This window comes from Acomys russatus, chromosome 22 (genome assembly GCF_903995435.1).
Source record: "Acomys russatus chromosome 22, mAcoRus1.1, whole genome shotgun sequence".
Classification (NCBI taxonomy): domain Eukaryota; kingdom Metazoa; phylum Chordata; class Mammalia; order Rodentia; family Muridae; genus Acomys; species Acomys russatus.
Genome location: NC_067158.1, coordinates 15,079,206 through 15,093,100, shown reverse-complemented (window position 1 = coordinate 15,093,100; position 13,895 = coordinate 15,079,206). Strand labels below are relative to the sequence as shown.

At 43.7% G+C, this 13,895-nt stretch overlaps 2 protein-coding genes across 2 annotated transcripts in view; one reads left to right on the top strand and one right to left on the bottom strand.

Annotated features, from left to right (window-relative positions):
- The window catches only part of Abca13 (ATP binding cassette subfamily A member 13), a 403,635-nt gene that overhangs the window by 352,406 nt on the left and 37,334 nt on the right, over window positions 1-13,895 (bottom strand). The window contains exons 8-13 of the mRNA XM_051164717.1: window positions 10,479-10,643; window positions 8,817-9,016; window positions 3,647-3,774; window positions 2,761-2,864; window positions 2,243-2,416; window positions 100-305 (exon numbers count right to left, since the gene is read on the bottom strand). Of these exons, the coding sequence (XP_051020674.1) occupies window positions 100-305; window positions 2,243-2,416; window positions 2,761-2,864; window positions 3,647-3,774; window positions 8,817-9,016; window positions 10,479-10,643 (977 nt within the window). The remainder of the gene's footprint in view (window positions 1-99; window positions 306-2,242; window positions 2,417-2,760; window positions 2,865-3,646; window positions 3,775-8,816; window positions 9,017-10,478; window positions 10,644-13,895) is intronic.
- On the top strand, window positions 5,082-5,366 carry LOC127205663 (60S ribosomal protein L38-like). Its single transcript, XM_051164903.1, has one exon. The coding sequence runs from the start codon at window positions 5,112-5,114 to the stop codon at window positions 5,322-5,324; it is 213 nt and encodes a 70-aa protein (XP_051020860.1). The 5' UTR covers window positions 5,082-5,111; the 3' UTR covers window positions 5,325-5,366.

Sequence of the window (13,895 nt, the reverse complement as noted above, 5' to 3'; positions counted from 1 at the left end):
TTAAGAATGGAATATATGATGGTGAGCCATCATTGATTAGCACCTGAAGTCCTGCCTATGTCTGAGCCCTGAAAAGTTTTCCATCCAACACATACTTACACTGTGGAGACAAGCTGGTACTCACAGCCACCACCAGAGACACTGTTCTCAGGTGAGGAATCAGCTCCTGGCAGCTGGAAGACCCGAGAACAGGTAAAGTTCACTTTTGACAGCTGTGTCCCAAGATCCTGCCAGCCCAAATGGCCACCATGTTCCGCAACTAGTCCATCCGTGTGTCCTGCAATGACCTCCTGCAAACTGTGACCCTTAAATGAAAGAGAAAATATCGCCTGTCAAAAGTCAACCATTCTGTGTGGGCATTTGAGACGTAGCCTGTCCATGCTCAAATTACCAAGGTTTCCATGGGGACGGTAGGAGAATGATGCCCAGACACAGTTATAGACATGTTATAAACCCCCAAATAAAACCTTATCCTATAGTGAAGTAAGATTCTTTACCCCCCCCACACACACACATACACACACACACATACACACATACACACACACACACACATACACACACACACACATACACACACACACACACACACACACACACACACACACACACACACATACACACACACACATACACACATACACACACACACATACACACATACACACATACACACACACACACACACACACACACATACACACATACTTTATTAGGCGCCTAATAGATACTCTAGTGTCATAGCCACATAGTCCTCAAACGTGATGAAGGAACGCTTAACAAAGTTCACAGAGAACCAGACCTGATAATCATCCTCGTGGCAAAGGCCCCCCATCCCCCTGCACACACAGTCCCTCCAGGCTGGGCTCTGACTCTCTTTAATACTTAAGTGCAGCGGAATGATTCATACAAATTTCAGTCTGAGTAGTTGTCACAGACTTTGAAAACTTTCCTTATTGCCCCCCCCTTTTTTTTTTGAATCCTTGAATATTAAGAATGCCCACATGGGGTTATTATAGAGAAGAGATAAGCCCCCATGACTTCAGTGCCCATCCAAACTCCAGCCCCTCTGATGACAAGATCACAGCTGTTCAAGGAACAGTCACAAGACTAAGAGAACTCCATGTGGCTTAGCCCCCTTCATCCCCTCAAAGTCATGAGAGAACATAGGGTGTGTTCTGTCTTCAACCACTGAGTTTTGGAATGGTTCATTAAGACAAATCACTTAAACTCTATCTGAAAGGCTTTCTAGTACAGCTGAAGAAACATGCTTGCCACCTGCAGATCCCACCGAACCAGTCTCAGCTCTCTTCCTGTGTGTGCTTAACTTTAGATACACCTTTCTGTCTAACTAGCATCCTCTATGACTTTTCTTAGCTTCCAAGTTTTCCTCTACATTCAAAACCCATACACTTCTTTGGGGACACTTGCAGATGCAGACCTGTTATGCACTCATGTTATCTGCCTTGCTCAAGCCAGAGAAGATCTTCATTTTGTACATCCCTTGGCATGTGTTATAGATGCTGAGAAAACAGTGAAGGGCTTGACTATGTACATATTCTTATTTTCAATTTCATTTTGCTCAAACATCATTCCTACTTCGTTAGGAAATTATTATTTCACTAATTTTATATTCTAATGGACGTAAAGAAGATTTTAAGAGACAGGAAATTGTGAGAGGAGCAAATTGATAAGCATAAGAATATTACACATTTTAGTTCTCAGTTAGAAAAACAAGTGCTAAAGTTGGCGTAATCATGTTCTAAACGTTCCATAGTCTGTGTGAATGTTCATCACAGTTTGCCTGGATCCTAGGCAGTGACAGGGGAGGACAGTGACTTTCAAAGCTTCTCATCACTAAAAGCAATGGCTACAAGCTGCTGTGTATTTGCAGATCACCAGAGTTAGTTCAGCACTATCCTTCCCACATGCAGCTAGGGAAAAAAAAAAAAAACAGAGCAGGCAAGTGGCCAGGAAACCTGACAGGCAAGTGTGCTTGTGAAGGTTGCAGTACCCTTCGTAGATTGCCAGGTGGGCTGTGGCAGGGAGTATGCACCACCACACCCAAGTATGAAGAAGGGTAAAACTGATAAGTAGCCACCATTTAGGCAGCAGTACCCTTTCAGTGATGCCAGCTCTTACGTAGTCCAAATTCCAGGTTCAATAGTAGCACGCTGGGTCACTTACCCTTCAAGAGAAGCCCAGATGGTGCTGCAGGAGAGATCTAAGGGTGGATACTTACAGCCTCTTTCACTGCACTAAGCAGCTCCTTTAAAGCACTGGTCTCATTGAAGGAGGGGTTGTGGCATAACACTCCCCAGAGACTCCTCCAGATGCTGGAGTTGCTGGTGGGGAGGGGAGCCTCCTGAGACAAATGTCCATTCAGGCAAGTGGCGGAAGCATTCCTTGTCAACAGCTGAAAAGTGAGTAAAGATGGAGAGGGGGGAACTTTTTTCTTTTTTTTTTTTAATTGAAAAATAAAATCATTTATATTACATCTCAATTGCTATGCCATCCCGTGCATCCTCCCATTCCTCCCTCCCTCCCGCTTTGAGGGGGAACATTTAGGAACACTCAGTGACGCTCCCCGTGGAATCAAGGACTACAACTAGAAGCAGCCATGTTAAAGTGAAGCCCAAAGCTCCTTAAAGACATGCCCATTCTCCATATTTTGCCAGCAAAACTCTCAACAGACAAAGCTGTGTGTTGCTTGGGGATTTTTTGAATGGTTTGTAGAAATGGTTTGTGTGTAATCTTTACCTGCTTTAGGCCCCAAAAGAAGACATCCTTTTCTAGTAGTCTCCATCCATCAGATCCACCAGGTATAAAATCCCGTGCTGACGTCTCCAGGTGCCTGAGGACTTCTGAAAGACAGAAGTATGCTTTGCTGTCCATTTGGATTAGTTTTCTGCCATCTTGTATTTTATTCATAACCATGAAACAGGAAAGTAAATTCCAAAAATATGATTTTAAGTAAATCCAACCTGATATCAGATGCTTCGCTATCTTATTAGAAAGGAAAACAGTAATGTCATAGAATACTACTTTGTCCTTTTCGAGAACTCAGTAGTGTGGATGCTTTGTTATGAGAGTGCTTTGCTCCCAAAGCCTCTTCTCACTTTTTTTCTCTCTAGTCCTTTGGAAGGTGAAAATAATTTGGTCCACTAAGGCAAAATGTAAAGTCACTTTCTTTGAACTAGGGCAGAAGGAACACCTGCCAGTCAATAGAAGTTCAAAGGGCATTCTATCCTCTTAGGAAGATCTCCATCCAATGCAGGCTCTGAAAAGTGTAGAGGGCGGGCAAGCAGAGGTACCAAATGCTCTTATGCACAGTGTTCTGGGGTCCCTCCAGCTTGACAACCATGGGATTGGTGTCAGTGAGAAAGTTAGATCGTCCCATGAAATGGTTTGTCCAGGACCACATTTCAGGCCCTGCTAAACAGCGACCTTCATTGTGACAACAGCATGGCATGTTGTATGTGAAACATCCTTGGGAGCACTGTAGCAATACATACGTGCACACGACACCAACACAACTCAGCCCGAAACTTTACAGTTGCATCGGGCAGGCACAAGAACACTTGCCAATAACTGTTTCATTTGCTCATGGTCAGTGGGCGAGAAACAAAAGCAGAGCTGGTTTCACCTTGAACAAAACGCAAATCCCAGGCCACCGTGTTCCTGACAGCAGTGTCCATAAGGGGCAGTCTCTTCAGAGCTGGCCACGGGAACAGGTCAGACAGTGCACGCTGCAATTTACCCAGATGCTGGAATCTGGGGACAAAAATAAGTCAATGTATCAACTCCATAGGCAAAGCAAAGGAAAACATCACAATTGCTTAGGGAAGTATGCACACAGACTGGAAGGCCGACTGCAGGACCTAACTGGGCTCTTGACAAACTGCGTTGTTGAATCCCCTGCTGGGAAGATTCTTCTAGGAAGCAGCTCCAGATTAAATGTTCTCTTTACCTCCCGAAATGTATGAAGCAAGTGATAATTGGGGGGAAGTATCAGCTGATGCTTACAAACATTTGCATTGCTGGGAATGACAGTTTATGCCTGTCACCCCAGAACTTGGCAGCCTAATGCAAGACTATGAGTTCAAGGCCAGCTTTGGGTACACAGGGAGACCTACATTTTTAATGACTTAAGCCTTTTAGTTATGAGGCATAGAAAATTAATTTGCTTTTGACCCATCAAAGGAATAAAAAAGAAATAAAAAAGACCCATCAAAGAAATCCCACATAAGATGTTAAAAGTCTCCAAGATTAAAGGGAAAAAAAAAATAATCTGTAAGGCTGCTTGACCTCGCCAGTGTCTGAAGGGTGAGCCTAACCAAGCAGAAGGAGCATTCAACCTGGGGCCTGCAGTAAGGAACATTCTTTTTAAGATGTTTGCCTTAAAAGCCTGGCAGAGAAACCACTGCGGGCAGAGTCTCCAACAATACACACCTGCCTCTGCCTCCCTGCTTAAGGGGCTGGGGCGGTAGGAAGAGGCAGAGGCCCATGCTCGTGCTCCATCAGGGCTCTAATCTGTTAAGAAGGATGGTGTGTAGGTGACTCAAGTAGGTTCAGGAAACACCAAAGAGAAAGTAGAAAGAAAATGAGTCTGAGAACAAGAGGAAGGTGAAATGGGGGGAAAATCTGTGGGAGAATGAAGAGCCATAGGCAGGTGACAGTGAGGAGCAGGGTTGACAAGAGCAGCTAACTGCAGGCTTTCTACACACTCATGGGAGCACAGTGCATTTTCATCCAGGAAAAGAATGGCCAGATAAGAAACAAAAGATGAAAGGCGTGACTACCAGGAGCCAAAGCCAAACACTGCCTCTTGCTGAAGCCTGGATGCAGCACCTCTGATTGACTACATCTGGAATTTCTCTGGCATACAACCACCTGGTCTACTCAGAGAATCTCAGCAGTGTTGGGTAAAACACAAGTTTGACAAATAGTGGCTTCAGTTCTATAGCCAGTGTGCTATTGGATCCCACCACTGCAGAGAGTACAGAGGAGTGAGAAAGGTCCTAGTGATGTTTCTCTTATAAGAAATCAGTGGGTAAAAAAGAAAAAGAAGGTGTTCTGGGTGCGGTCCCCAGCACCGAGCGCCCGTAGCCATGCCTCGGAAAATTGAGGAAATCAAGGACTTTCTGCTCACAGCCCGGCAGAAGGATGCCAAATCTGTCAAGATCAAGAAGAACAAAGATAATGTGAAGTCCAAGGTTTGCTGCAGCAGGTACCTCTACACCCCGCTCATCACGGACAAGGAGAAGGTGGAGAAGCTGAAGCAGTCCCTGCCCGCTGGTTTGGCAGTGAAGGAGCTGAAGTAACCCAGTCCTCTGCATTGACTATTAAAAACCCTGGAAAGTCAAAAGAAAAAGAAAGAGAAGAAAGAAGAAGAAAAAGAAAAAGAAAGAAAAGAAAGAAAAAAGAAAAAGAAAGAAAGAAAGAAAGAAAGAAAGAAAGAAAGAAAGAAAGAAAGAAAGAAAGGAAGGAAGGAAGGAAGGAAGAAATCAGCGGGTAGGAGGAACCCTCCCTGGTCCATCACTCTGGATGCACCATCTCTCTCTACCCAACCTGAAGGGTAGCTTTTTAAACTGAGCCTCCCAAGGGACAAAGCAAGGTCCAATGGCTCACTTTCTATCACACTCCAGGTTATACTGAGAGGCAAACCAATTGTCTCATGGGAAGAATGAGAGCAAGGAAAACAACTGTGCTTTCGTTACTTGCCAAGTGGAAAAGACTGCCCCCCCCCCAATGTGTTATAGAATCTGAGTCCGGGCTGCTGAGTCTCTTCAAGCTCTGACAAGCAAAGGAATTTCAGCAAGGACCACATCTGTAAGCAAATATTTCTATGTGTGTTTGATGAGTCGGGTCTTGCTGAAGTATCAAGGGGGTATCTTATGAGTCCATGTTACCCAGCATCTTTGCTTATGGATCAGAGGCCAGATGGAAAGCTCTCATGACCCGGCCATCAAAACTGGTGGGAACAAAGCCTCAAGACAATAAAAGAGTCTGCAGTGACTTGAGAGGAAGATGAGAAAGATTGGCTATGGAGACAAGGGATTTAAAAACAAGTGTGATTTCCTGGACCAACCCTTGTGATATGAGACAATGAGTCTCCTGCCAAGGCTGAATGAGTATTTTATAGAAGCCTAACAACAAGGGGCTGTTGGATTTAATACAAGTATGTATACTGAGAGACAGGCAACATTTAAACAGAGACAAGAGGTGTAACAGAAACAGCAGAAAAGCCCCCAAAGTACAGGAAACACTCCCGAGTGCTACAGGAACCAGAGTAGCCAGCCACAATTATGGCAGGTAAGAAGGAGCACCATCAGAGAAAAGGGGGTCAGAATTTCAACTGCATGTAACCCTGTTGAGATGGGACTCCAGAGGGAGGGGAAGAAGGAAAAGGAGGAGGAGGAAGAGGAGGAGGAGGGAGAAGTAAAAGAAGAAGGACAAAAAAGAATAGACAGCTCCAGAAATAAAATAATTAATGACAGGGATGACAAAGTCTCGAAGGTTCTATAAGGGGATATTTGACATCCATGTAAGAAAAATCAGTGCAACTGTGAAGAGAAGAAAGATGGAAGGAAGTTTAGAAGGAGAGCTATGAAGATGTTAGCAGGAGAGGTGAGGATATCCCCACTGGGCATGGGCATTGCCCGTAGAGGAGCTCTGTCAATCCTCAGAGCAGCCTAGCAATGTCTGCAAACTAACCCTCCAGAAGATCAATGGCTTAGTAACTAGAAAAAGCCTTAGAGATTATCTAGTGGTCATTACCAGATAGGATGGCGGAGGCCCAGAGAAGCTGACAGTCAAGCCAGAGGGTAACAAGTGATGGATCTGCTTGTTGCCTAGACAGCCAGTGTTGTATTAGGTGTGTAGCACTGCTGGCATCTGAAGGAAAAAGGAGATTCCACAGGCCATATTGCCTTGTGCATGCAGCAGGTAGGCAGCAAAGGCAGCGTCGGGCCCTTGTCTTCCTGAACCTGACTGTGCACAGAGATGTCAACCGCTGTTTGGTGGACACCATATAGTGAAGTCTTCAGCTTCCCTAATATCTGAATAAGCTAAAAAAAAAAAAATCAAGTGAATCTTCCTAGATTGTTTTTATGTGTCTGAGAACAGTCAAGACCTGTTGTGTCAGAAAGTCTTTGGAGTCTGTAAGAAAACTGGGGTGACTTATTGTGGTGTGTTTATTAATGTCTAAAACAGTTGGTCTAAAGCAAGAACGCCAGCAAGATAATCTTCAAGATTACAATACAGTCTCCTGTGCCTGATGTTATTGACAGCCCTACATTTGGTCCTGTCACAAAGCACCCCTGATATTTTCTGTTTCCATATATCTACAGCCTTTATGGCACTGCTACCCATGATTCTAGTACCCCACAGCCCAAGGCATCTTCTTCATCAGTCAGGAAATACCCTCAAATGTAAGAGCCTATGTCCTAAGTGGACTCTAGAAAAAATGCAAGATCTTAAACCATTTCGAGTTACCATCCACTGTGCAATCATAGCAGTAGTGTGACCTCATATACTGATAATGCTGTGGTGCTGTGTACATCTCACAGAACCAGGGTCTCTGTATTTGAACAAGCTCTCACGATTTAAACAACCATTTTGGAGACAATAAAAAAATCTGTTTTCTTTTGAGGAAATTAATTACAGAGGCTAATAGGATTCACATTAGCACAAACTGCTACACACACACACACACACACACCCCACATTATACACACACACATGTATATATACACATATGCACACACAACACACAGAGATCCATACACTAAACACAAACCACACAAACATGCATATGCAACACACACAAGCACACATATCTACATACCATACATGTATAATCATACATATCACACATATACATGAACACATGTATATACACATCATACATACACAAACATGCATATCATACACACATAGGCACACAACATATATACATAATCACTCACATGCATGCGTGCACACACACATGCGCAAGTGTGCACACATACACGCATGCACACATGGTCAAAGTGAAATGCATTAGCCCTGGAACTGAAAACAGTTATGAAACCATTGCTAAACAGATTTTATATACAAATGCATCTGATGTTGAACTGGCAAGGAGGGTTGTAGTTACAGCCAGGCCCCACACAGCCCCATGCAAGCTGATCTTTAAAACAGTGTTAACTTCTGCTGACCTTTTTACACTAAGCCCTTCTCCAAGATTATCCAGAAACAGACTATTATTACAAAACTGCTTAAGTTGCCCATCCCTGGCCAGAATTCCTACCTAGCAAATATACATCTCAATGTACAGTCTTTATATATGAATAATTACAGGATGAACCTAATAGGAAAGCACCTCTAAAATGTGTGTTTATTTTATGACAAATTCAAGAAGCTGATGCTTTCTCCAATGTGGTCATATCCTGGTTCTGTTCCTTTGTTTATTGGTTTTGGTTGGTTGGTTGATTGGTTGGTTATTCTTTGAAACCAGGACTCTTGTCACTGAGGATGGGATGAACTCCTGAGCTCAACAGATGTTCATCTCCTGAGCACTTGGAAGAGAGATGTGTGCCACCATACCTCAACAGCCCATTAGACAGCTTTACATAGCCACATCCACGTCTGGATGGCTGCAGGTCTATTACGGCGACATCCACAATACAAGCTCTGTGTTTCCCATGACCTAACTTGGAATCCATGTCTAGCTGTAGTTATACAGGGTTTGTTTCTAACAGCTCCATTGCACATTCCCATAATGTCAGAGTGATCAAGCATACTCAATGGCAAAAGACATACATATGCCTTACATCTGTGGAAACAGATGGTTGTCTCTGGGGCCATCCGCTGCCAAGCTGTCATTCAGGATGAGCAGGGCAGTGTGCAGGGCTTCCACCACTTTCCATGGTTTGCTCTCCTCTTTAAACTGGTCCCTAAGGGCTTCCAGACTGTGGCTGGCACCTGCTAGCAGATTCTGTAGCAAACAACCCTGCTGCCACTGGTCAAACACCTGCAAATTTAGAAGCAAAAGTAGACTATAAATCACATTAGAAATACTATACTTAAGAAATGGTTTTTTAAAACATTCTAAATGACAAGTTTTCACATTTCTGATCAATTAAAATGTATACTACAATTGTATTATGATTTCATGTTTACTCAAAAAATTAAAGATTACAAATGTCAACAGGGAACGCACAGCTTACTTATTATTCCTATAAGTCTATATCTCATTCCTCCAAGAGAAGTAAGAAAAGAAAACAAGATAAAACTATCCAATTTCTTTTAAGAGATCAAACTTGATCATTGAATTATTATGTTAAGGATAGTTTTAATGAAATTATAAGCTTTAAAATATATGTTGTCAAAGGAAAGCAGATCTCTGAACTCGAGACCAGCCTCGTCTACAGAGCAAGTTCCAGAACAGTCATGACTAACAGTGAAACGCTGTCTCAAAAAGAGAAAAAACAGATAAAATATATTCTGCCATTAATAAGCAGTCTTTGAATACCACTTTATGACAGGCCTGGGAGTGCTATAAAGGCAGCTAGTGCTAAGGTCCTCATCTATGCTGTACAATAAGCATCTCATGCCCAGATCAGATCACAGGGTGAGTATATGCATCATACAAAGGCAGGTAGACTGATGAAGGCTTGGCTAGCAAGCCAGATTAACACTTTACTGCTGGTCCCTTCAGCACTATCTCTCAGTCACTTTGGATGGATAAGTTACCAAGTGCACATTCCTGTATATTTTTCTAAAGATTTTTTTTATCCACTACTTGAGATTCTGACCTTTATCAGTCATGCATGTTTGGTGGGGACGAAGATTTTATCAGGTTGAGTTCTCCAAAGCAATAAGAGTGTAAGTGCATATAATACCTGAAAAAGGGTTAGTGGTACTGTAGTGGGAGTGTGGCCTGTATCTCAAGGAACAGAGCTGTGAGCTGTCCAGGGCCACTGTGAGCTTTGGAGGCTGTCAACTTTCACCTTTCTACTGATCATGGTACTCTGCTATAGACCAGCCTCCCTGAAAGTCACACACACACACACACACACACACACACACACACACACACACACACCATTTTTCTTATTTCTGTGGGGACAGCTGATGTGCCTTTAAATCAGTAATTATTTTTGTACACTATTTCAAGGAAAAAACAGAAAAGACACAAGGCAAAATGAATGCCTGGGTAACAAATGGTCCCAGTGGCCCAAGGGATCTCACATGTCAGCAACACAGCATGGATCTAGGAACCTCTTGTCTATCAAGTGTGTCCGTGTGCCTGGGTCAGAAGTTTTTGGTGGCTTGTGCAAAGAGTTTGATTGAGTTAAGGCAGTTGGATGCATGTGACAGTAGGTCATAGTGACCAGGTGTGGAGAACCTATGGTTTTTCCCAGGAAAAGTCATACTAAATGATGGAGGTGGGGAGGCTGCCACACTCAGAGAATCCAGACACACAATAGCACCTGTCCATAGATTTTCAGCCAACTGACTTCCTGGATGATATAGTTCTTGACTGCTGACCACTTGGGATGACAGTCTGCCCGGTAGCCCTTGTTCTCAGCGTCACCCTCAGAAGTGTTGGACAAGATGGAACACACCATCTTCTCTAGGATGCTGTGTGTAGGAATCTGTAAACAAAATTTAAAAAAAAAACTTAGAAGTGAAGCTGTTTTCCCTGGAATGCTTTTTCTTTCAAAACAATACCCCAGGCTTGCAGAGGGTATTCACCTGATTGAACAGTGCTAAACATCACTCAGAATGTCTGTGTTATTTGTCCTGAGCGAAGGCCTCACAGTTACAGATAAAAATGGGTTCTCTTCTTTTGGGATCAGGCCCAGCATCAGGAGCAGCTGTTCTCCAGCAGAAAGACACAGAGTTGAGTCAAACATTGCTCACCCTCATCCTTCCACCAAAAGCTATTACAGGCTAAGACAGTTGATGATGCTCTGAACCTACAGTGGTGCTTTGCCAAGAGCACTGCCATTTATAGTTGTCAAAGCCAGGCAGAATATGAAAGATTTAAATTGCATCCCAGTTAGACATTGCTTTACTGACCATTTTGAACCAATTCTCTTTTATTTGCTAACTTCTACAAAACTACTCTACAACTGTGTGTGGCAGAATGGGCTACATCCACCCACTCTGGATTCTTATAATAACTATAGTGTCATCAGCAATTCTGTTGATGGTTGCTATGGTAGAAATGTTTTCATCACCTTAAAGTGTCTACATGGAAGCTACCGCCCACAAGGTGACAATGTGAGGGAATGGAGCCTCTGGAAGCACCACAGTTTAGAACTGGTATTCTCCAGAGGCCCATGGGGTGTTATTAAGAGGTGACCTTAGGAGGTGAGGCCTAGAAGGGAAAAATCAGATCACCTGGGGTGTGCTTTTCTACACAGTATTGGGACTCTATTCCCTTCTTCTGTCTTTTCTTCTAGGGCACCATGAAGTAAACAGCTTCCTTCACCGTGTGCTTCCCACCTTGATGTATCATCTCACTGAAAACCCTAAGAACAGCTGGGCCAAGAAACCCATGACACTCCTAAAACTGAGCCAAAAGGGGGGCTGGAGAGATGATGGATCAGCGGTTAAGAGCAACCGGCTGCTCTTCCAGAGGTCCTGTGTTCAATTCCCAGCAACCACATGATAGCTTACAACCATCTATAATGTGATCTGATGCCCTCTTCTGGCCTGCAGGTGTACATGCAGACAGAGCACTTATATACATAAAATAAATAAATAAATCTCTTTTTTATGAATAGTTTTTTTTTATTTTTAAACTGAGCCAAATAAACCTTTCTTCTATTAAGGTGATCAAAAGCTCAAGTAGTAGCTACAATAATGGAGGATGATTGGCACAGGCGCTGGTGAGATGATGGGGGAGAAGCTGTCATGGTCGGGCTGTTGCTTCTTATATGAAGGGGAAGTGTGATGAGATTGACAATCCATCCCTTGGGCCATTGAAGGGCAGAGTAAGAAGACACTGTGCTAGAACTAGAGAGTGGACTTTAACCGGACAGCCAGTCTCCCATTACCCTGCCCTCAGACTTTTGGGGGCTTCCAGGGTAGTGAGAATGGAGTTCCTGGGGCACACATCATCAGACTGGATGAAGACAATGGCCATGGTCAAGGACCAACGAAGATTCTTTATCCATCCCACACTTGCCCTTAGGACTCAGACGAAAACTGTTCACATACAACAGTCAAAGCCACCGAGCTACTTTGTGTTTTTGTTTTGAGGACTTTTTTTCTCTCTCTCTAACTAAAAGTAATATGAGGGTCATGTATCATGGTAGAAAGATAAGGCCTTGTAATTGCCTAGATACTCAGTCTGTGAGAGCAGCACGCACAGACAGCAAGTTTCCTTCAACAGTCCCTGCCACAGAGGCTGATGTAGTCATGGGAGCACTGAGACTGGATCGAGCTGATGGGAACTCATAGCGTGTGGAACTCAATAAGTCATTTTGTGAAAGGCAGAAAAAGATACATATAAAAGGAAAAAATAAGTCCCACTTTAGTCCAAGGGCACTGTAGGGTGAAGCCCCCCAATAGGCCTGAGGAATGGAGGAACATAGGTCAGACCAGATGTGGAAAGGACCTGAACACTGGTGACAGACATTCATGGGCTTTACAAAAGTGGGAAGCAGAGCCACCAACCCTGAGCTTTCCACACCCTAACCCCCAGGTCGTATGAACATGTTCGGTTGAACAGCTGGTAAAATATGAGGTTAGAGATGGAACAGTCAATTGACTGAATAATAGAGTATCCTGGATTATCAAGAGAGATCAATGTAACTACAAAAGCCCTCATTACCAGTAACAGTAGACGAAGGACTATCAGGGAAGTTGGATAAGAGAAAGCCTGGTACATTTCTGACTTTGCAGATGGAGAAAAAAAAAACTACAAGCAGGAAATACGGCAGCCTCTACACAATGGAAAATGCAATTTTTTTTAAAAGGCGAAAAGCCCCAGAATGCACCACTCCAACATATACTCCTTTACCAGAGGAGTTGTTTTGAATTAAAGGAAGCTGAGAGTCAGTAGATTCAGGGAAAGCTGCCAACCTTCATATCTAAAAGTCCAGTAGAAATGCCCTGCTTAATAAATCAAGTTTCCATTTAGACACATGATATCATACTAGGAAGAGAGAATCTGCCATGCCACTTTTGCTCACCTAGAGGTTGCCCTGGGCGCAAGCAGATGGCCTCTATGCACCTGATGCTGGCCTCTCTTGCCCATTCCTTTCCTCCCTTAATGGCAGTCCACACTCTATTCTGTGTTTAGACTATGGAGCTTTATAAGGCCCAGTCACCAGGCTGCTTATTTGGCCAGTTTCTTTGTCAAGTCCTGCCACACCCACTCCACTAGAGTCTGTGTGACATGCAACCTTATCGGCTCGGAGGATGCTCCGACATCGATCAGGTGATGGGCAACCAGATTCGCAAGGGTCCCTGGCAGAAGCCCAGGTATTTGTTGAGACGAGCATCCCGAGTCCTGGGTGTACAGAGCCTGGCTATTGGCCTACTTCTGCTTTTCCTCCTTCCTTGCTCTATAATCACTTACGCAATCTTATTAAGTCCACCTCCAGAGCAAGGCCGTTCTTACCCTCTGAACATCTCAGTAACTGAGAAACCTGATGTGAGTCTGTCGGAAAATGAACCAATGGTGGGCATGGATGAAGTAGTTCCGCAGAAAGCTGAACGTCTCATATTAAACAGTACCAGAAGCATGACTGTAAATGAAACTACACCTTGGGGGTGAAGGTGTTTGTGCAGTTGATACAGAAAGAAAATGCAACTGTGCAGGAGGCACTTGACAAATGGCAACAGCTGGAGTATAGGCTAAAGAATTCTAGGAAGAGAAAGCATATCCAGGA